General features: G+C 37.4%; 1 protein-coding gene across 4 annotated transcripts in view; it reads right to left on the bottom strand.

The window, feature by feature from the left end:
* Positions 1-477: 477 nt before the first annotated feature.
* Positions 478-22,305, bottom strand: part of pam (peptidylglycine alpha-amidating monooxygenase) — a 37,007-nt gene continuing 15,179 nt past the window's right edge. For 3 of the 4 annotated variants that reach the window (XM_052567219.1, XM_052567218.1, XM_052567220.1), the window contains exons 11-26: positions 22,145-22,221; positions 19,381-19,484; positions 16,266-16,462; positions 16,036-16,086; positions 12,739-13,041; positions 6,302-6,431; positions 5,568-5,684; positions 5,330-5,402; positions 4,851-5,061; positions 4,475-4,678; positions 4,266-4,384; positions 3,925-4,024; positions 3,598-3,651; positions 2,688-2,960; positions 2,549-2,611; positions 478-1,255 (exon numbers count right to left, since the gene is read on the bottom strand). In XM_052567219.1, coding sequence (XP_052423179.1) covers positions 1,077-1,255; positions 2,549-2,611; positions 2,688-2,960; positions 3,598-3,651; positions 3,925-4,024; positions 4,266-4,384; positions 4,475-4,678; positions 4,851-5,061; positions 5,330-5,402; positions 5,568-5,684; positions 6,302-6,431; positions 12,739-13,041; positions 16,036-16,086; positions 16,266-16,462; positions 19,381-19,484; positions 22,145-22,221 — 2,255 coding nt within the window. In that variant the 3' untranslated portion in view covers positions 478-1,076. The remainder of the gene's footprint in view (positions 1,256-2,548; positions 2,612-2,687; positions 2,961-3,597; positions 3,652-3,924; positions 4,025-4,265; positions 4,385-4,474; positions 4,679-4,850; positions 5,062-5,329; positions 5,403-5,567; positions 5,685-6,301; positions 6,432-12,738; positions 13,042-16,035; positions 16,087-16,265; positions 16,463-19,380; positions 19,485-22,144; positions 22,222-22,305) is intronic. The other variant, XM_052567221.1, reaches the window with a different exon arrangement.

Here is a 22,305-nt window from a genome sequence, read left to right as displayed (position 1 = left end):
CCCCTCAGCTAAAGTCATGGTCATTCATTCATCTAAATCTCAACACATGTATTGGAATGCTCGTTTTAATTTATATTTCCTATCTGAACAACATTTGTAAGACTTTACAAATCTATTTTATTAATCTACCCATTTTTGTGAAATTATGTTATGAGTGGGTCATTTGTGGACACATTCATTTATAGATGTGCATGGTAAAAACTAGATTTCTTATGTTGATATGTGCGATTTTTTTAGTGTACTGTAGTGATATTAATTGATGGTCATTATTTCTTAATTCTAGTACTTGATCGGCTAAAAAAGTCTGAATGAGTTCAGAGTGCCTCCAACTAAACAGAATATAGACCTGTGTACTGTATTTCTACGAGACATCTGAAACCCTCTTCCCCCAAACCACAGTTTCCCCCTGATAAGCTGTGAAGTGTGAACTTTCTCTCAGTGTGCATGAAGATACTTCACACAGCCGGTAGAAAGAGCTGATGCTTTGCAGACACTTTATTACACAAATAACATCGTTACTGAAAATAGTTTTCTTGCAATAAAACCGTAGTATCACAACAAATATCAGACACATCGCACAGTAGCTTTGAAAATATAGTAGATACAGCCTTGTAATCATCTTTTTTTTTTCTTTTTCTTTAAATCAGAAGCAAAAACCAACTCAAATCACAGGTGACAGTAGCAGCTCTTAAATATGTGGCACATCTGTAGTAATATATAGGTGCTGCAGAAGGCGAAATACATGAAGGCACAGACACAGAAATGTTATGACACAAAATGCCTGGATCAATTATATATTAATTGCACTGCTATAAATTACTGGAAGAGATTTGACTTGCTGTTCATCATTAAAACTAAATAAATAATCTAGCTTTACCCTCCTGTTAAAAATTAATCATCAAATGTCTTTATCCTAAAATTGACCAGTGCTCTGAATCTCCGCGTGGTCCCTTAAAAGCATCAATTAAAGTGGCAGTCGTAGGTTTTCACACCAGATAAATGTTTCAGCAGTCGATACAAACAAACACAGGGGATTAAAGTAGATCCCGACAGCACTAGCAGAAGGTGTGGGCTCTTTAGGACGAGGGTCCGGGGACAGGCGGAGCGGAGTACTCCTCGTTCTCAGAGTCGGTGCCGTCCTCCTCGTCTTTCTCCAGGTCACTTCCCTCGGTGCTGAGTCTGTCGAAGCCCTGCCGGGTGTAGCCTTTGTGGGAGGCAAAGAAATTCCCCAGGTTCAAGCTTCCTGCGGCTTTGCCTGAGTGTGAGGAAGAGACCGTCTTAGCATCTAATGCTAGGTGTGCACTACATGATATTCACTAGTTTCCTGGAGATAGCAGTGAATCGATGCATTAAAAATTAAAAGTTAAAGATTACAAAGCTAGGATATGTTGAATGAAATTAAGTTGTTGCTTTGCCTGTTTAGGATGTGCCATTTAAAGCCGTGCTATTCTTAAGTTTTTTAACATGTTTTAACAAATCTGTCTGAGAGGTGATTAACTGGTTAACAGTTGAAAACATTCACTAGAAATGGAGAAAAGTAATCAAATGTAAGCATTATTTAAAAAAAAGCTGTAACACTTTAGTATAGGGTCCAATTCACACTAATAAGTTTTTGTTTATAAGCATGTCAGTTATTAACATATTGGCTGTTTATAAGTGCTTATAAAGTACATATAATGCATGACATATATAAAGGCATTATGTTGTTCAGTTGCTTTGACACAATGTATTTTGTTTATAGCGCTATATAAATAAATAAATAAAGGTGATATCCATAATCCTACCCAATACCCTAAACTTAACAACTACCTTATAAACTATTAATAAGCAGCAAATAAGGAGTCAATTGAGGCAAAAGTCAATGGTTAGTTAATAGTGAGAATTGGACCCTAAAATAAAGTGTGACCAAAAAAGCAACTGAAATAGTTCCACTACATTTTAAACAGGGTAACTTGTAATCTATTAGATTTCCACACGAACCTTCCCAACACTGATTGTGGAATAAAAACTCCTGAAACTACTGAAGACATAAAAACTGCATTTGTCCTCACGTGTCGAGCGTGTTTGAGCTTCACCGTGTCTGATGTGCTTTCTGAATGTGTGTTTGTATGTGAAGAAAAGCCTAAATGATATCTGGTCATCATATAAAGTGTTTCTGTTTCTTCTGAAGACTTTGATTGAATAACTCTATTCATATGAAGTACTTTTACGATCTCTTTATCAGCTTTTAAACTCAGTGATGGCAGAAGAGAAATCGGTAACACTTTATTTTAAGGTCCAATTCTTGTCATTAACAAACCATTAACTACGACTTTTGTCTGAAGTAGTTAAGTTAGAGACATAAGAGATGTAGAATATGTGCTTTATAAACGTCCAATATGTTAATAATATGCATGCTAATAAGTAACTAGTTAATAGTGAGAATCGGTCCCTATGCTAAAGTGTTACCCAAAATGCTTATGGGTTTGAAATAACTTGACAATTGTCATTTTTGGGTTATTCATTTCTCTCTTTTCTATATAAAATACCACTGGAATTGCTCTCTTACCTCTGATTTTACCCAGGATTCCTCCTGCTGATCCTGAAGGCTCCAGCTTCACCTGACAATCATCTTGAAAAAGTAGAAATCCATCAAAAACAATCCCACACACAACAACACGTGGGAGAAAAGCATATTCCACCATTACCAGTGTACATGCGTCCCCTCCTCCAGCGGATACAGACACCGGCGGCGATGACGAGCACCAGTGGGACGAGCAGTAGCGTGGTGATGATGGCGGTCGACATGCCCTGAGCGCTCTGATTGGCTGCGGTCTCGCTCGTCTGCTTCTCCTCTGGAGCCGCTGGCTGCTGAAGCTGCTTCTGAGACGGCTCCTGCATCTTCTGCACAGCAGCTACTGGACGCTGAGCTGGGAGCTTGGCTATCGGCCTCAGATCGGCCTGCACAAACGTTTCCGTTTCTGAAAGACATCAGATGGGAAACAAATATTACTAATGGAAAACTGGCTGCTTTTGAGAGTTTGACCCATTTAGTCTTTCACAGAAGGACTTTATATGATAATGTAATCAATTGTTGCAATAAAAGCATCACAGATACTCTGAGGTCCAACAAATCCTTCAACCATCCACCGCATTGACTATTCGTTTCAAGAGACCGTAAGGCTCACTTTGTTTCTTTACAGAATTGCCCAACAGTCACAATCAGACTGTGTTTGGAAGTCTTAAAAGAAAGGCAGCATTAAAAAGGAGCATTTAATTTAGATCATCATGCACGTGAAAAGCAATTGACAAATGATTCACTAAAACTGATTTCACACAGACGATGCTCTGAATATGATGGATCTTGGCTTAAATATTGATTTTGTTTCCAGATCTCCACCTGCACCAAATGACAGCATCATTAAACAGCACTATTGTTTGTTCCTAAGTATCCCAATACTGTATTACTGACTGAGAAACAGTCTGAATCACAACATTCATGATTCAATGATTGATTGGGATCACGAGTTCTGAAATATTGGGACACGTCCTGCACTACTGTCCACTTGTGACTGGCCCAGTGAAGCATGAAAAATGAAGACGATTCAAACTATTTACCTTCGATTTCTTGGACCTCGATTCCTCCTTTTTTAACCGAGCGATGTTCTGCCTCTGAAATGAGAAGAAACCATCTTTAGCTTTCATTTGTGCTGTTAGAGCAGACAAAAACACAGGATAAGACTGCAGGCTCCCAGTAACTTGGAGCACAGCATAAAATGTCAAATGTTATTTATAATGAACTCAATATTTGAGTGTTTTCCATCAAAAGTTGGATTTTTTGGTAAAGTTTTCTGGTTTGTCAGTTATTCCCCATGTAACTACCTGTGATAACTAACAGTGAGAACATGATTTCTTGCGATGTGTAGCAAAATGGTGATAACTTACTTGCAGACTGAACAAACTTGATGACTGAATCTGATGCTGCGTCTCCTACAAAGACGCTCCCGTCTGCTGTAACGACAATGTCGTGTGGTAATTTGAATTCCTGGAGGAGAAACAGAGGAGAAAAGCTTCAGATATTACTGTAGATCACCACAGGATAAGCCAACTCATAACAAGACGTGTTTTGGTCCTGTTTTAAGCACAATATGTTCTTCTGCCACCATACAGAATGTTTCTAATATGGTAAATCGCTGTGGCTTAAAGCATCTACTAGGTAAATTAATAAATGCGTCCTCTAAATGTGTGTTCAGCAGGAGTGTGTAAATGTGAGCTGTGACCAGCACCTGTGTGTCTGGACTGAAGGAATCCAGGATCTCTTTAGTTGAATAATTAATAACGAAGCCTTGAAGGGGGGCGACCTGCCCATCTGGAGGCACTCCGTTCACCGCATAGATGAGACCACCTATGTTCACATTATAAATCAAAGGTGAATTAGACAGTGCACGTTCAATGTTATATTTTGATAAATCGACAGTGATCTGCTCACGCATACCTTGGGCAGGCGAGTATGCGATGGCGAACACTTCTCCTCCAAACTGCTCTTTTTTGATTTCCTTCACAAACTCGCCGGTATCTGCCATGAAGCACTGAATGCGTCCGTGGTCTCGATCAGCCACACACAGCTCCCGTTTGTCCGGCAGGAAGGTCAGACTGTGAGGGATCAAGAAGGAGGCGCGCCGCTTCCTGTCCGAGGAGCCTGAGCCATCCGCAGAGAATGAGTATTAATCAAGAAATCACTGACAAAGAGAAGCATGCTTAAAGAGAAATTCAAGAACGGATGAGAAACTAGCAGGTGTTTCTCATGGCTGTATCAATCTCAACACGTTCTTGTGAACATGAAACCATTGGTAACCAGATGGTAAGTGTACCTGCTCCCCAGTGTGAGATATATTTGCCCTCTGGTGAGAATTTGAGGATCCTGGAGTTGCAGTAGCCGTCCGAGACGTAGACGTTTCCAGTAACAGGGTCCACGGTCACATCTGTTGGCTGGCAGAAGTGTGTCTTGTCACTTCCTGGTTCAAAGGCTTCTCCCAAGACCAGAAGCGGGCGATCTTTACCATCGCTGCTCAGTTTGAACACCTATATATCGAGGAAAAAGGTGCTTGAGTTGCATAGTTATGCCATATACATTATACAATGTTTTTATACAGATAAATTATTTTAGCTTGACCACTATGGTGTTCATTTTAATTGCATCGTTTACTTTTCCAATGATAGTTCTTATTTTTTTCTGGACCTCTAAAAAAAATCATGATTTGATAGACATTAATACATGCATTCCCTGCCCTCCGAAGAAACACTTTTACATTAATTTTCTTGTTTCTTGAGTTCATTTGAGCGTCTTTACCTGATGAAGTGCTACATCCGTCAGCCAGTAATTATCGTCCTTGTCAGTAGTTATCCCATGCGGCATATAAAACCTGTTCAAACAACCATTGATGCATCAAAGATAGGAAACACAGTGAAGTATAATGTCGTCTACTCTGCATGTGAAAACACAATCGGTCTACAGTGCAAATACAGCTGCATTGTGCGACTAGCATGAATTGCAGACATGGTGCAATAACAGAAACTCATAGACTTACATATTTCTTCCTGAAGCTTTGAGCACTTTTCCTTTGACTGGATCCACCACCATGATTGTGGACTGCTGGATCGGACCCAGATCCTTCTGCTGGTAGACGCCATTGAAATCGAAGGAGCTGAAAGGGAAAACAACTTGATCATATCATCATCATCAAGCAGCATTCACCCCTTTAGAAGAATAGTTAACCCCAAAAATAAAAACCTGTGATAATTTCCTTTTCCTCAAACTGTTCCTCATATTTGATGTGCTCTTTATACTTTATGTGTGTTTATATGTGAAATGAAATCTTCTCAACATACAGAGCAATCTCATCAGACTATTTGGATTAAACCGCTTGATTATATTTACAATGGCTTTTTAAAGCTTGAACATTTTTGCATGCAACGGACTGAAAAAATGAATGATATTATTATGAAACGTTAAAAATATCTTTAACGGTGCTCCAAAGATGAACACAATTCTCATGGGGTTGAATGACAGGCAGCAAATGATGACAGTTTTCATTTTTGGGTGAGCTATTCTTTTAAGCTATAGTTCACGATGTTTAAATGACCTTTCATCACACAGTACAGTAACATTGTTAACAGTCAGACAATGACAACTTCATGAACATCAGCTCATCACTTCACACACAATGTTTCTGTTTCTCTGAGCTTCTAGTTGAGAAATATTTATTGAGTGGGTTTATATTCCATATTTATTTATTGAGTGGGTTTATATTCCATATCATACTTCATTCCCCATGTGTGATCTCCTCTGTGGAAGATGATCAGGTCACCGTCAGAGTTGAGAGCCAAACCAGACACCTGTCCCAGCTTCAGATCTGCCTCGGGCCAGTCTGACACCTCCACCAGATGAGCACCTGCACACACACACACACACACACACACACACACACACGTTTGTTTTTGTGAAAAGTGGGGACATCCCATAGGCATAATGGTTTTTATACTGTAAAAACTGTATTTTCTATGGCCCTACACCGACCCTACACCTAACCCTAACCGGAAACTTTGTGCATTTTTACTTTCTCAAAAAAAACCTCATTCTGTATGATTTATAAGTGTTTTGAAAAATGGGGACATGGGTTATATCATCATAAGTCACCCTCTCCTTGTAATACCCGTGTCATACCCATGTTATTATACAGAGTTGTGTCCTGATATGACACAAAAACAATAGCACACACACACACACCAAATACAGTGACACAAGTCAATCTCTACTCAATTTTTGTATGAACAGGGCTGGGAAGGTTACTTTAAACATGTATTTCACTTAAGATTACAAAATGCAAACTTTAAAAAGTAATCAGTAATGTGTTTCGTTAGATTACTCAGGTTTAGTAACTTTATCTAAATACTTTAGAAAACTTTGAAATACTTAAATTATGAAACACACAAAGGAACAAATTAACTGGATGTCTTGTTTTTATGCTTTCCAACTCTAAATAAAAGCGATAAGATTCGTGTTTTCTTTGCATTTTATTTTTAACAAGTTTTCCACAGAATTTATATGAGCAACACATTTTTTTATGTCATTTAAATCTTCCAATCAATAGAAATTTGATTTGAACACAATGAATTCATTGCTGTTTCATGCTGCATTCCAAGCTTCAAGACGAATCCAGAAACACCAAACCAGTAGCGTTGCCAGAATTGTATTTTTTGGGTGGGCCTGGGCAAAAGTGAGCAGGCACTAGGGTAGTAAATATTTGTTTTAAACCAGGAAGGCGAGCCAATGGATATCACACAAGCAACGTGCAAACTTTTCACAAGAATAATGCGGTGAACCTCTTAATCTCAGTCGATTCACTAGAAAGTGAAAGTAAAAACTGACGGTGCTTTCTGCATCTGACACTGCATTAAAAGCACACAGAGACGATGAAAGACAAATCTACTTCATATGCTGATAATGGTATATACAGTAGCTAAATGTTTTAATTTACTTCCTCAATATATTCATCTTGTGGCCGATCATATAGGCTAGTGCAATATAAATAAATAAATAAATAAATAAATAAATAAATAGAAATATAGGCCTATAATCAATAAACCTGTTTTGAAAGACATTTGAAGAGCTTGCTTAATCTGTACCTCGCAGAGTCAGTTTTGCGCTGATGCACTGTGAAATAATTGTTGGGCAAAACAATTTCAATATTAATTTAAGAATAGAAGTAACTTAATAATATGAACAGGCTGCTGCATGCATTTTTTTGTTTTGTTTTTCAACGGAGAATCAGTTGCCGGATTGGTTAAAATCCCATCACTTTGGTAATCTAAAATACTTTTCGGCTGCAACTGTAATCTGATTACCCCTTATTTAAAATGTAATTATAACGAAATACTGTTACTTTTATTTTACTGTATTTTAAATACGTAACGCCGTTACATGTATTTCGTAAGATAATTATAAAACAATTGCCACTAAAAGATGTTTTGTAATTTAGAACTAAACAAAACATTAAACCTATAGTTTTAGCCACACACTTAGACAACAAATGAGTTAAATCGAGCTGTTCAGGGATTGGGATCTGGTTTAGGATAAGTTTCAAATGACAGCACAAGTGCACTGATGAATGACACTCATTATAATAGCTCCCAAAGCATCAAGTCAAAGACACACTGGACACGTCCCAAATAAAACAGATTCATGAAATGCATATGACTTATGAATGATTAATTATATATTAATTCTGCACATTCACTAATAAAATTTAACACAAAACACATGCATATTAAATTAAACACGTTTGCATTGCATATATTTCCACCGCTGTATGACCAACAACAATAGAAACAGTAAATTCAAAAGAAAAATTACATTGTCCTAAGTATTCATGTCATAACACTTTACAATTTAGATAAGGTGCATCCCTCTCTATTGATTCTGCCGACTCGAGTCCATCTGTGGTACATTTAACTGTTGTCTAATAGCTGAAAAGGCAGACATACAAAAACAAAGTGTGCTTCTCAAAGCTGCATGCTAGTAAAGCTGTGTCCTTCCCAGATCAGTTCCTCTGAGGCCTCCAGGCCACACTTCTTCTCAGCATTAAATGCTAGAATGAGACGCTCTAATAAGTCCACTTGTTACATGTTAAAAATATCCACCTGAAAACACTAGGGCTACCCACGACTGGGGTTGGGAACCGAAAACTGTTTTTTTAAAGAACCAGAACCGTGAGTAATTTCTAAGTTTTGGTTTCTAAAACAGTCCTGGTGCGACACGTGACCAAGCACTGTGAGCAGCCTTGAGCCAGTTTTCTGATGATTCTGCATTTCCCAGAAAGGATGTCATGAACCCGAATAACAGAAACACCACCCTGGCTCTTTAACTACAGAACACATTGTTTCCAACGTGTAAACAATTTTTGATAACTGTGCACTTCGTTTTGTCTGACTGTGCATGTAACATCAGCGCGCAGTACCTGCCGACACTATATTACATTATACCTGTCCCATACTGTCATTAATATACATACTGACTTCAACTTGGACCACTAAATAAATAGACTGCTATTGTTATGAAAGTATGAGGGATAGGTATTTAGTGTACAGGTCATTTCAAGAGTGATAAACAAAGTGATAGAAAATATTTATTTTAATGCATTTTAAATGTTTAAAAATGTGGAATCCACTGATTGCATCGCACCATCTCCTGACTGCATTATTATTTGTAAAATAGGGGCTTTATGGAGAGTGTGTATACATGTTTAGAAGTATAACAGTTTATAGTTCATTAATTTAAGGGAAATGAATAAGTGTCTCAGCCCATAAGTCCCTATTTGGCCAACCAGCTTATTCCTGCTTAAAAAGCAAAACGTTATTGATAGTGTAGAAAACATCAACTTTGAAGCATATGCTGACTGATGGACTAGCATTACTCAACATTACTTACTACCTTCCAGCAACACTGCATTCAATGAAGGAAAGATAGCAAAAAGACAATAGTTAATTTAAATGGAACCTGAACATGAAAATATACTGTGATACATGTTAAATTTTGACATTGCCAAACTTTAAATTAAGTTTACAGTAAGTAATAAACAGGAACCAGAACTGTCAGGTGAAAGTGGAACCGGAAAACTTCAAACAATTCCCAAACCTTCATTTTAGGCATTAGTAGACTACTCGCATTATCATTAATAAACCATTTAAATCATAATAATTAGACTTAAATCACCTAATAAGTGCACGCATAAAGCTTTCCACTGCACAATGGCAGAAGTAATGATTATGGAAGTCAGGAAAGTCAGGAAAACCAGTAAGGAGGCTGCATTAACATTTTTATTTATTGATAAACTAGTGCTTTCTTTGTTTTCGGCTTAAGAGATGAAGTTGGAGACACTGACCCGTCATCTCCGCCTGTATACATGTTCCATAAGGATTATGAAAATTTTTGTTTTACATTTAAATTGGTTCATTTAAAAGTAGACATTTTACTCTCTATAGATATAGATATTTTTTTCATGTCTATAAGGCAAGTATACACAGTTCAAAGGGAGAGAAGCAGCAGAAAGCATGTTTCCTTTTTTATTATTTTACAAAAGCACAATTTTTTGTTTAGTTTTTAGTGTGAGTACACAAAAATAAACAAAGTCTTTACAGAGTCCAAATATATGACCTGCACTGGCAAAATGAAAAGTTATGAGCTATGGGCAAAAAAAAAAAACTTGATTTTGGTCGACTCTGAGGTTTTCACAAAAATGTATAGTTCCTTAAGCCCTAGTCTAGCGATCCCAGTGCTTCAAATAGTAATTAAACATCGCAAAGTATCTTTATTTGAACATTTTCTGAGAGGAGTACTCTTTCTCCACTCACTTCTCATAATGCCACTCATATACAGATTTACAGTAGGCTAAATATTTAGTTATTCACATAATCACACATAATCTGTTATGTCTTAAGTGAACGTTTGGGGAACTTTTGTGTAAAAATATTGGATGTGTAACATTACACTAGATCTGTGCATTACACCATGTCTTAATATAGACCATCTGTCTCATTAATGTTAATTAATCAAACAATAAAAATAAGAGGGAATCACTCACTGCTTGATTGAACTGCTTTTGTAGTATTAATAATCTATTTATTTGTAATAAACATAATTACGTGATTTTTACCTTTTACTATTTGTCTTTCTTACTTGAATGCTTATTTATGACAACAAATCTAATCTAGTAATGAATATTAAGAAAAGAAGTGGGGGGGAAGATGTAATGTTGCAGGGTGATTTTGCTTTGGAATCTTTAAATGATAAACTTTATATCAGTTTTTCTCTAAATATACATTGCTGACTCCATTGACTTCAAACATCTATATGACCAAAAGTGAAGGAGTATTTTAAGAGCAAGTGAGTGCTCCAGCGCCTCCATCTGTCCTGTTCAGCTTACACACTCCACACAGACACTTGAACAGTGCACATTTCTCTAGGTTAACATTAGATTGAGCGGCCATGGAAAGTTGCTGCTACTAACCTATTTCAGATGATAAGCCATAAATGATATGCAAGCGTTTGGATGTTCTGCCCATCGATGTACAGTATTACCACACAGACCAGATCAGATCACAGACTGCGTGACCTCACCACCTCCTTTGGATTTATTTATTTTTTTCTGTGACTTATACAATTGTGATCGACTAAAGGTGAGTCGACTATTAAGGGACAGCCTTAGAAAATACTAGAAAAATATATCGTGGCAAAAACCATGTGTGGTCTAAACACAAGAAAAAACAATCTCTGAAAAAAAAATTTTCTGGCATTTCATCAAGTACTAGAGGGAGGCAAAGTGCTGCCTCATTTTTCTTTTTCGTGAATTGGAATATGTACAAAGGATTGTGGGTGTTTCAAGGACGGAAGGTTTTAAAATATGCTTTTAAACTATGCCAAGTGAAGGATGTGAAACAAAGGCTGCCTTCCAAGGACCCTTCAAACTGAGACGGCCTTCGACGGTGCATGTTGATGTGACTGCCAAGATATGCAGCGTTACTTAGGATGAAGCCTTCTGACTGAGTCGTGCGGTCACAGGAACTGCCTGTAGACCTCAGAGACAGACTGTGTTGCAGCACAAATTTGTGAAAATCTACAAAACTCTGCTGCAGTGGCCCCCATAAATCTTAAATGGAGTAAATTGATGCAACCAAACTGTCCGTCTGGCCAAACGGAGCAGCTGGTAAGAAAACCTTGGTTGAGCTCCGGAGATCATGTGTGGAAATGCGAGAAATTTAGAGAACGACAACACTGCACAGATCTGGGCTTCATAGCAGAGACGACAGACACCAACGGATGGAGCTAGAGGTTCACTATCCAACAGGACAATGGCCCTAAACACACTCCCCAGATGATGAAAGAGAAGCTACAACTCAGAATCCCAGTGTCCCAGTCAGAGCCTGGACATTAACCCAATAAAAACTTGAACATGCCTGCCCACTGTCCACTGATGATCAAATCCAGGGGTGCAAAGCTTGTCACATCATACCAAAAAAGACTTGAAGCCGTAATTGCTGAGAAAGTAGAGTTAAGGAGTTTGAATACTTGCAACATGACAATGTGAAAGATGAAGCGTCTGAATATTTTCTGAATGAACTCTATACACTTGTTGTGTACTTTCTCTTCAAATCCAACAAAAATAACTCATCTTGTTCACAGGGGTGATCTTTTTTACCAACACGATGAAAGCTTTTGATGCATCTTGAAATATGTGTTCCTGTAGCTCAACTGGTAGAGCACTGCGCTAGCAAGCAAGCAATTGCAAGGTTGGGGGTTCGAATCCCCGGGAACACATGATATGTAAAAAATTGATAGCCTGAATGCACTGTAAGTCGCTTTGGATAAAAGCGTCTGCTAAATGCATAAATTTAATTTAATTTAAAATATATTCTATAGGAAATTCTCATGTTCCATATGAGAGAATTATTAAAACCACATGCTATGATATTACACGCTAAGCAAACACTCTCTGCAACCAAAGATATAAATGACAGCAATGAGATGGGTGGAAACAGGCTTCAAATGGAAAACAAATGGATATGTGGGAGACAAGCTCGTGTCTCATTTGACACTGTGGCCTATGTGTTGAAAGCTCAACATCCAGACAGCACTTGATAGAGATATTTGATACATTTATGTCCTTGCTTTTTGTTGGGGTAAGAAACAAGGCCGAAACCCACCTGGTTGGTCCCTCGGAGCCGCCCCTGTGGTCGGCTGTCTGGCGGGTACCGTCCTGCTCCTCGAGGGGCTGGCGGTGGACTCTAACTGGTGAAACTTGTGAACTCTGTCCCTCACCAGAATTGCATCCTCTTTTGTTTTGTAGTCTAAACGTGGCCAGCCCAGTTCTTTTTTTTGCATTATGCTATCAATCTCTGCCATCAGACGTGTCTGGGCTCGGGCCGCATCTGCGGGGCTGTACTTATGCATGTGGACAACGTCCTCCCTCTCCCCCAGCAGTTTAGAGAGAAGGGAATAGAGGTCACCTGCACAGGAGGAAACAGAGGAGGAGAAGCGGAAAGACAAGAGAGGAATGGTGGTGTGAATAGAAAAGTGAGAAAGCCATTGGAGTGGAGGAAAGGAGGACGTGCTGCTGGTGTTATATGTATTTGATATACTCAGACGGATCCGCTGACAGACGCCTGCTTTCAATGATAAATATGTTAAGATGCCAGGCACATATACTTTGAGGATCATTGTGTCACAGCGTACACTCTTCAGGCCGCACCACAAGGATGTGCTGTTTTCTTTCAAATACACGGTGAAAACATATTATTGCGGCACAGCTGACCCAGAAGAGCGTACGCTGCTTGTGTCCAGCAGATGTTCTCCAAAATGGTGCTACGGTGATGTGGAGAGACGAACTGATGAATAAAGTCCCTATTTTTTCTTTCTTTGAGTACAAGTACCCTCATCTCTTCATAACATTACGTTTGATCCACTGATGGCAGATGGACTATTCTGATGAAATATTTGATACCTTTCTGGACCTTGACAGTGTAAGTTACTTGGCAGTCTATGGGACAGTCACAAGCCTCCCGGTTTTCATCAAAAATATCTTAAATTGTGTTCTGAAGATGAACAAAGCTTTTACGGGTTTGGAGCGACAAAAGTTTCATTTTGGGGTGGAGTATCCGTTTAAATGTCTTTGTTTTTGGCATTTCTCCCTTGTTCTCCCAAACAGCACTTCTTCACCACAGAACAAGCATTTATTAGCTTCTCTACTTTGGTTTAAAGTCTGGCTTCTGTAATCATAAGCAAATCCCTTAAGCATTGCCCAGGTTTCTGTACCATTTTTGTCAACTTCTCTTATGACAACTCCTTAACGTTCATGATGACCTTGAGCCAGTTCGGTGATGAATAGTTTTTTCTTACATTTTCCAGTGAATAGGGACTGTGTGCAAAGGATTGTGGGTGATTAGAAGATGTGAAGTATACACCTAATGCATGCCGCCTCTGTGTAGGCTCTAGAAACACTCACTAAACTGAGAAAAGCTCTTTTCATTGAAAGGCAATTGTAAAATGCTTTCTGCGGCTATAGGAAATTTAGTGCAACCGTGATGCTTTTTAACGAACTGCCGGTTGATCTTTTGTTCACACAACACACTCTACTCTGTTGGTAATTTCATTTCACCAGCTCAGAATCTAATCCACTCTGACTTTCCATAATCAATAAGCATAACCAAATGAGAGTTTACACTAATTTAGAACGATTACTGGATATTGGTCCATGTGTTGTTTCTCAGTAACAAACTGCCTTTCAACTCATCTTGACTCGCACCCCAAGGTTCAGGGCACAGTGTGCACAAAAGACAAGGTATTTTACTGGCCACACAACAGCTGTGGCTTAAACAAATACAGCCAAGTCTCTACACATTTCTCAAACACATAATCCAGTTCCATTTCCACTTTAACAAAACCATACTTATTTAGAGAAATAAGTATGATTAATGACATCTGTTTGTAGAACAACAATCCATTCAAATGAAAGCATGCATGACAGATCTATCTTTTTCAATCATGTTTGGACTCAAATAATGCCAAAAGTATTCTGGAGGGGATTGGGAAGTGAGTAATGCATGGGCAAATTCAGTCACTGTTTGGTCTCTACAGGGAGCTGTGCGAATACATAACATTCTGAAATCTATTCAGTAAAAAACAAACAAACAAAAACATTAAAATACCGCAATATGGAAAGGACCAATCCAACACTATACACAGCCATTTTCTAAGCATAAATAGGATTCAGAGCCTAGCCTTCCACTAGAAAGGTATATACATTTGTTATGAAGCTAATTATAAGCAGTCTTGGGATTAAATTTACCAAAAATTAGATGCTAACAGATTCAGTTTTTAACTCAGGCACAGAAATCTCTTAGATGTGCCAGCGAGCTCTCAGCAGGTTCAAGATGGCTAAATGGGTCATGATATACTATTTTTAATGCATGATTATTTTCCCTGAAGTCAAGTTATGCTGATATTTTCCCCAAACAGTAATAACTTAAAAATGAGTGTTTTAAACCTGTCTTTGATGATGTGAATGAAACATTTGTTTTACTTTAACACTTATGCCCACTGCTGGCATTGCATATATGCCTCCCACCACACATGTATAAATAACTGTTGATAAAACGCTTCGAATGCAGTCTCATGTTTGAACTGTGGTGGATAAGTAGTTATCTGTTCACCTGTTTTACTAGTGAAAAACAGGGGTTTGGTGATAACATACAATATCTAATAACAATGTGTAGTTACACTGAGTTTATCTGAGAGCTTACCAGAGTGAAAATAATCTTTGACTGCTTATTAACAGTTTTGTGTCTTATTGACAAGTTATGCCTGCTAAAATGCTGCAAAGATACATACAATCCCAAACTAACATGATCAGGAACTTGAGATGTGGGTTTACATTCGCAAACAGTACAATGATTGATGAAAGATATTTCACAAGTTTCACAACTCTTAAAGGAGTCATCGGAAGCACATTTTCTACACGTTTAATTGATTCTTTAAGGTCTAAATGAAAATCCTATAACATTAATTTGGTTAAAATTTGTCAGCAGCCCGTTTTGTTGCTATACTCTTTAAATGCTAATGATCTGAGAAAAGGGATATTATTTATAGGGATAAAACAAAAACACTGTGTGCATTTTTATCATTATAGGGTGGTTGTGTACACAAACTGCCAACAAAAATGTAGGTTCAAACAACAGGTAAAAGTCAATTTAGCATCTATTTTATCAAGGCTCATGCCACTAAAAACCGGTTTGATCTCCCTTATCTGACACACACATGTCTTTGAGCCTTTATTTATGAGCTGTACTCCAGTTTGAACATTAAACCACTGTGTTTTTCACGATAAAAGAATGTCATTCAGCCACTGTGTCTGTCAAATGAGATTTGCAGTGGTATTCAAGCAGTGATTGTGTGTTTCAGTCTTGATTATCTCTGTAATTTGAAAATATTTTTAAACATCTTACCCTGATCCAGAACTTCCTCTTCTCTCTTGGGCTCCTGCAGCTCCACAACGTCTGTGGAAATCAAGAAACAAGTAAGTATATATATATAAGTGAATTTTGGTTTTTACTAAATTAACCCTAAAAGTATTGCATTCATCCCATATTATAAGACTTATTTTAAGACATATTATAATAAGTCATACTGCCCACTAATAGTGTAAAATCTTCAACTGTCTATTTTTGGATGGTACCTTTCTGAGGAGCTGACTCATGCTTCATGGACATCATATGGTCTGGACTGACCGGGATGGGAATATTGGCCTCAGAAGGGATGTTCCGGAACAGTTCACTACTGCCGTCATCTCCACAGTTCATGTAAGGCACAGCACGGGTGTTGTCCATGTAGTACATGATGTAGAAGTTACACATCTCATCATTGGAGGTGCCTCTGTGAGGAAGGAAACAATGACACATGAACAAACTACTAAAATACAGCGCCAAAGCTGCAATTAAACTGCAAAAAATCAACCAAACTGTATTTAACTCAAATGACACACCCAAATGCCCTCTCAAAACTGCATACTCCTGTTTCCACTGTTTTTGCGGCTTAATTAATAAAGGAGATACAGTATATATTTTGGTTTGTTCTTAGGTGCACCCTTAGATATCATGAAAAAGTAAACTGTTTCTGGTTGTTTTATGCGTAGATCAGAAGCCACTTTGGTCAGAAACAACATGAAACTCTTGCAGTGTTTGCAAACTTTATTTTTGCATTGTTGCATTCCAATCGGTGTCAGAACAGCATGATTCATAGTCATCTGCCTCCATTCAATTTATGCAATGCTTACTCCTATTACAAAACCAATGAATAAAAATGTCCCACACATTCTTTTTTTCACTCAGACCTTCATCACAATAAAGAAATTCTGCATAATTAGATGATTTTGGAAAAAAAAGAAAGAAAGAAAAAAGTAATTTTAATTGTAATTGTGACCCTGGAACACAACACCAGCCTTAAGTTGCTGTGGTATATTTGTAGCAATATACAAAAAAATAAAAAAAACCATTGTATGAGTCATAGATTTTTCTTTTATGCCAGAAATCATTAGGATATTAAGTAAAGATCATGTTCCATAAAGATGTTTTGTAAATCTTCTACCGTAAATATATCAAAACATAGTTTTTGATTGGTAAAATGCATTGCTAAGAACTTCATTTGGACAACTTTAAAGATGATTTTCTAAGTATTTAGATTTTTTTGCTCCATCAGATTCCAGATTTTCAAACAGTTGTATCTCAGACAAATACTGTCTGATCCTAATAAACCACACATCAATGCAAAGCTTATTTATTCACATTTCAGATTATCTATAAATCTCAATTTTGAAAAACTGATACTTAATATTGGTTTTGTGGTCCACAGTCACAACTGTGAGTTTTTTCTGAAAATAATTTTGGTATCTTTTTGATCCTGGTTTGCTGTGTTCTGTATGACAGCACAATCTGGCCCAAAATCCTGTGATTATATAAAAATGAGACTATAAAATAATAATGATAATGATGGTAATTTTGTTTTACAGTACAACTGTAATATCACAATACTAATAGTTCATTTAATCACTTTTAAATGTGTAACCACTGAGGTTTGGGGTGGAAGAATGCAGAGAGGCTTTAAAGCTTAAAAAGACAAGAAATGGATCATGAACTGCTCACGCACAAAAGAACAACACAGAGCCATAGATCACTTTGAAACATGGAGAGAATAAGAGTTTGGTTCCAAATCCATTTAATCCATTTTGATTAATTTGAGTAAAAATGTGTTTTCTTTTCCAAGAAAGTGGCAAGATGACTTTTTTCAGTTTCAAATGTTTTCACATAGCATCTTTAGGTTATAATAACATTGGGGGGGGGGGGGGGGTACAATAGTGTTTCGTGTATTCAGAGTTGTTCACAGTGTTAAAGAGATGGATTCTCATGCTAAACATGACTGAGATTTTTTGTGCTGAAAATCTTACTTTCTTTGGTACAAGTTTCGGCTGTTTTTTTTTTTTTTCATCGTGGATTTAATAACATAGACGAGAACGGAAGTCCTTATATTAGCATTTCTCTTGGAAAAGCATACGTTGATCAGAGGAGAACGAGACCGCGCACATCAACGCGCTTCAAAATCGTCGGCAGCGCTGCATGGGATTTGTTCGAGAATGCCTCCAAATAAGTGCGTTTTTGGATGTGAGAGAAAGTTTACCGTGTTCAGCTTCCCCAAGAACCCAGTGTTACATGAACTGTGGGTGGAGTTTGTTTTTTGGGGGCAGCATGGAGTGTAGCAAGTGCCTTTGTGTGTTCTGGTCATTTCATTGAAGGCACGCCTCCAGGAGCTCTGCTTTTTCCAGAGAATCGGAAAGCTGTATTTTTCTTTTATAAATATGATAAAACTTTTTTAGACTTTTCTGGATATATGAAGGATGCAGTACTACTCTATAGGTACTCAAGATTAACATGAGATTAGGTGAAACTGTTCATGTTATGTACCCTTTGAAAATTAAAATCCATATTTTGATTTTTCAAAGATTTATTCAAAAAAAAATGAAATCGATGATACTTTTTTGTTTATGCAATAAATCCATTGAATCAATATGAAAGTTATTTAATATACGTATATATATATATATATATATATATATATATATATATATATATATATATATATATATATATATATATATATATATACATATATATTTGTGTGTGTGTGTGTGTGTGTATGTACATATGTCTCTGCATACTGTAAGTGGGCAGTTCTTGGTGCCAAAGATCAGACTGTACGTCAGCAGTCATCTTTACATCGTTATCTTGAGGACTCGAGTTGGGTGCGTGGGCGAGAGCGCTGGGCTTCCTGGGAGATGCGTCAATGCACTATTATGTGCTCTCCCTATCACCATGGTAACAGGCATGGCAGGGGCGCACATACGTTCAAGAAGTCACGCTCAAATGGAATATGATGAAACACAGAGGCAACCTGCTGCATGTTTAATCACTCTTTAAACACCACACACACAGAAACACACAGTCACCACCTGTCTCACAGTGTCAGTTTATCAGATGGACATAGAAAGAGAGGTGGTCAGAGACACAATCACACCAATCCACCACCATGCAAACACAGTGAAAGGAACTGCATGCACAACACCACCTCTCATCTAACACACTTACTGCCACAGTAACTCTACATGGGAATAAATGAACAAAAATAAAAGTTGAACTCTCCCATAGGAAATCTGACATTGGTTACACATTTAAACAATGCTATTAGACATCTGAATCACTGATTCAAACAAGAATCAATGATAGGCCAGAACATGGACTTACCCGATTTGTGTAATAGTGGTTCTTCCTTCTCCTGTGAACACACAACGGGCTGCCAGTATGTCTCCATTTCTAACATCAATGGTGTTCGTGACTGGATAAAAGGCCTAAACACAAGTGAAGTTTATACGTTAGTTCAAACGAAAAATAGAAATTGGCATTGTCACCAAAACTGTAAGACTTTCATTCCTCTCCAAAACCCATGTCAAACACTTTTAATGAAACCTGAGAGATTTCGGCTCATAATTGAAAGTCAAGGAAACCAAAACGTTCAAGCTTCAAAAAGTAATCCATACAATTCTTTATAGACACGTTCACTTAATGAAGAAAGCAAACAGAAGATTATGCCTGCCTGCCTGCCAATAAATACCTTTATTTGTGTTTCAAAGAAAAACAAAGTCTAAATTGTTTGCAATGACAAGATGGTGAGAAAATAATGACAATGTTCTTTTTTTTGTTGAACTTAAAGGTACAGGTTGTAGGACCTGCTACTAGAGGGCGCACTATCAAAACAATAACAATTGCATGGTTTAACCCTCTGGAGTCTAAGGGTATTTTTGGGGCCTTGAGAAGTTTTGTCATGCCCTGACATTTGTGCTTTTTTCAGTTTCTTATAAATATCTAAACGGGTAAAGTCTAATATCACTGTAATCAGCACAAACTGGGCTATAATAATATGTGAAATGCATGCATGTACATGATTGTATTTTTGAGAAAAAAAATGTTATGCATGGTTAGTGAAAAACTAAAAATGTTAAATCACTTGAATAAGGCAATAAAACACATACATAAAATTGGTTGCCGAAAAAGTTGAGAACTGGAGCTTGTAGCCTAGAATTTTTCTTTCTGAATGATGTGAAAATCATCTTGTTTACTCACTCACAGAAAACAATATATTGATTTAAATTTTCTAAAACACTTTTTGTTGGTAAAAGTCATATGCGAGTAGGCGTCAACTATCATGAATATCATTGTGATTTACACCTGAGAAGACAAAGGCCTGCATAATGAGCTGCATAATGAGCCTCTCATTCAACTGTGCCACTCTGAGGGAGGACTTACAAGAAAGAATGTGAGAACAAAATAAAAGTATATAATTTTATGTTTGTAGTTTATTAAGAATATATTTAATTATCCCACAACATAATTTAATATCCACTTGGGGGAGCAGTTAAACAGTTTATTAGGAACAATCAAAGCTGACTTTCAAATTTTTTGGCATCCTTTCTCTAGTCACACAATCCTTCAGAAATCCTTTTAACAATCTTATTTTCTACCAAATAAACCCCATTTATTATCATCATCATTATTATTATTATTGTTATTATTAATGTTGAAAAGAGCTGATAATATTTTTCAGGTTTTTTTAGGGGGAATAAATCGAAAGAACTGCATTGTTTTTACATTTGTTAGAGCTATCTCTATTTGTCAAATTTATATTATTTACATCAAGCTTTTGAATGGTATAGTATTGTATATTGTTATTGAAACTTCATAATGTTTCACTTGATTATACATGAAGTCAGGAATTATAGTTTGGAAAAAGTATTTGGAAAAAGTCTAACTAGTAAAATGTTTACACCTTATGTGAAAACTAGTACAAATAAATAAAGAGAGACTTACTCTGTTTATGATCTCTGCTGAATAAAGTGCTTCATTCTTTTTTCTGAGGAAATCCATTTCTCAAATCCTCAACCACATCACATCTTTTTGGGGTGAATTATGTGTTAGTCCTCTCATCGCGAAGCAAACAGTAAAATAAAATAAAAACTTGAAGAATAGTCTGGCTGCTTTTTCTTCTGTGTGGGCGTATTCAAGCCGCGCGCTTCAGTTTGAATCTGAATAGCGCGTTCAGCGCGGGGGCGTGGTCACATTAGATATAATGAGCGGAGATATGAAAAACAGACATTGCGTTGTTTTCATATGGATTACTTTATCTCAGAATATTTGGTTTCGGCAGCACTTGTTTAGTTTAAAAGTAGACATTCCAGGCTTTCTATAGATATCTCTCTCATGTCTCTTCGTTGAGTATTCACGGAGTTACAGTTCATTTTAATGAAATGTTTGTACATGACGATCAGCGGAGACAAAGACTGTAGACAGCGCACCTTGTTTGTTATCTTTATTTTATAAGTGCACAAAAGTTTTTTGTTATTATGTCTGTATCCAAAAAAAACTAGACCCTTTACAGATTCGATTGATGTATTGCTCTTATCTGTACGATTAAAACTGAGAGTGTAATTTAAGTTCTTTTCGGGGTTATCAGGTGAAAATGACTCAAAACGCATATATGCGTTAATCGACTCGAAAGGGTTAATGTCGCTAAGAAGGAGTGTGGATGATGGGATTTGTTGTCTTCTACCCAACCGCAGACGGCAATCAATCAGAAGGAATAATAAATCATGGATTTAACGAGAGTTCAACGATTTGCACAAGTAGTTTACATACAAAGTCAATGCAACGACGCGATCAGACTATGGATCAGACGCATCCTCACGCGGGTCTAGAGACGCGAGGCCCCGCGTTTGGCGTGTATGCCCCATAATACTAATCCTGTTGATCATTATAATAGCATACATTTTCTGTATTGGATATTGCGCTTGCTGATCCCTCTTGTAACTGCCACAGACAGAGAGGAAACAGGTCTGACAGCAGGATAACAAATGGGTCATAACTCTTATCAGAGACAAATGATGCATTAACTTTCCTCTACAGATGCCACGCATTAATCATGCTCGATCAGGCAGAGTGGACACGTCCAATATACCTGTGGCAGCAGTGGAGACTGGCGTCCAATCTGAGTCCACTGTCCATTTCGAACCCTGTACCCACTCACAACTTTACCTGAAGAACAAGACACACAACAAGATCAAGATATGTTAGCGCCATAAAATGTAAAACCGTTTACTAAGACTAAATAAGAACCTA

This window comes from Carassius gibelio, chromosome B10, assembly GCF_023724105.1.
Source record: "Carassius gibelio isolate Cgi1373 ecotype wild population from Czech Republic chromosome B10, carGib1.2-hapl.c, whole genome shotgun sequence".
Classification (NCBI taxonomy): domain Eukaryota; kingdom Metazoa; phylum Chordata; class Actinopteri; order Cypriniformes; family Cyprinidae; genus Carassius; species Carassius gibelio.
This window is presented reverse-complemented; position numbering and strand designations above follow the sequence as displayed.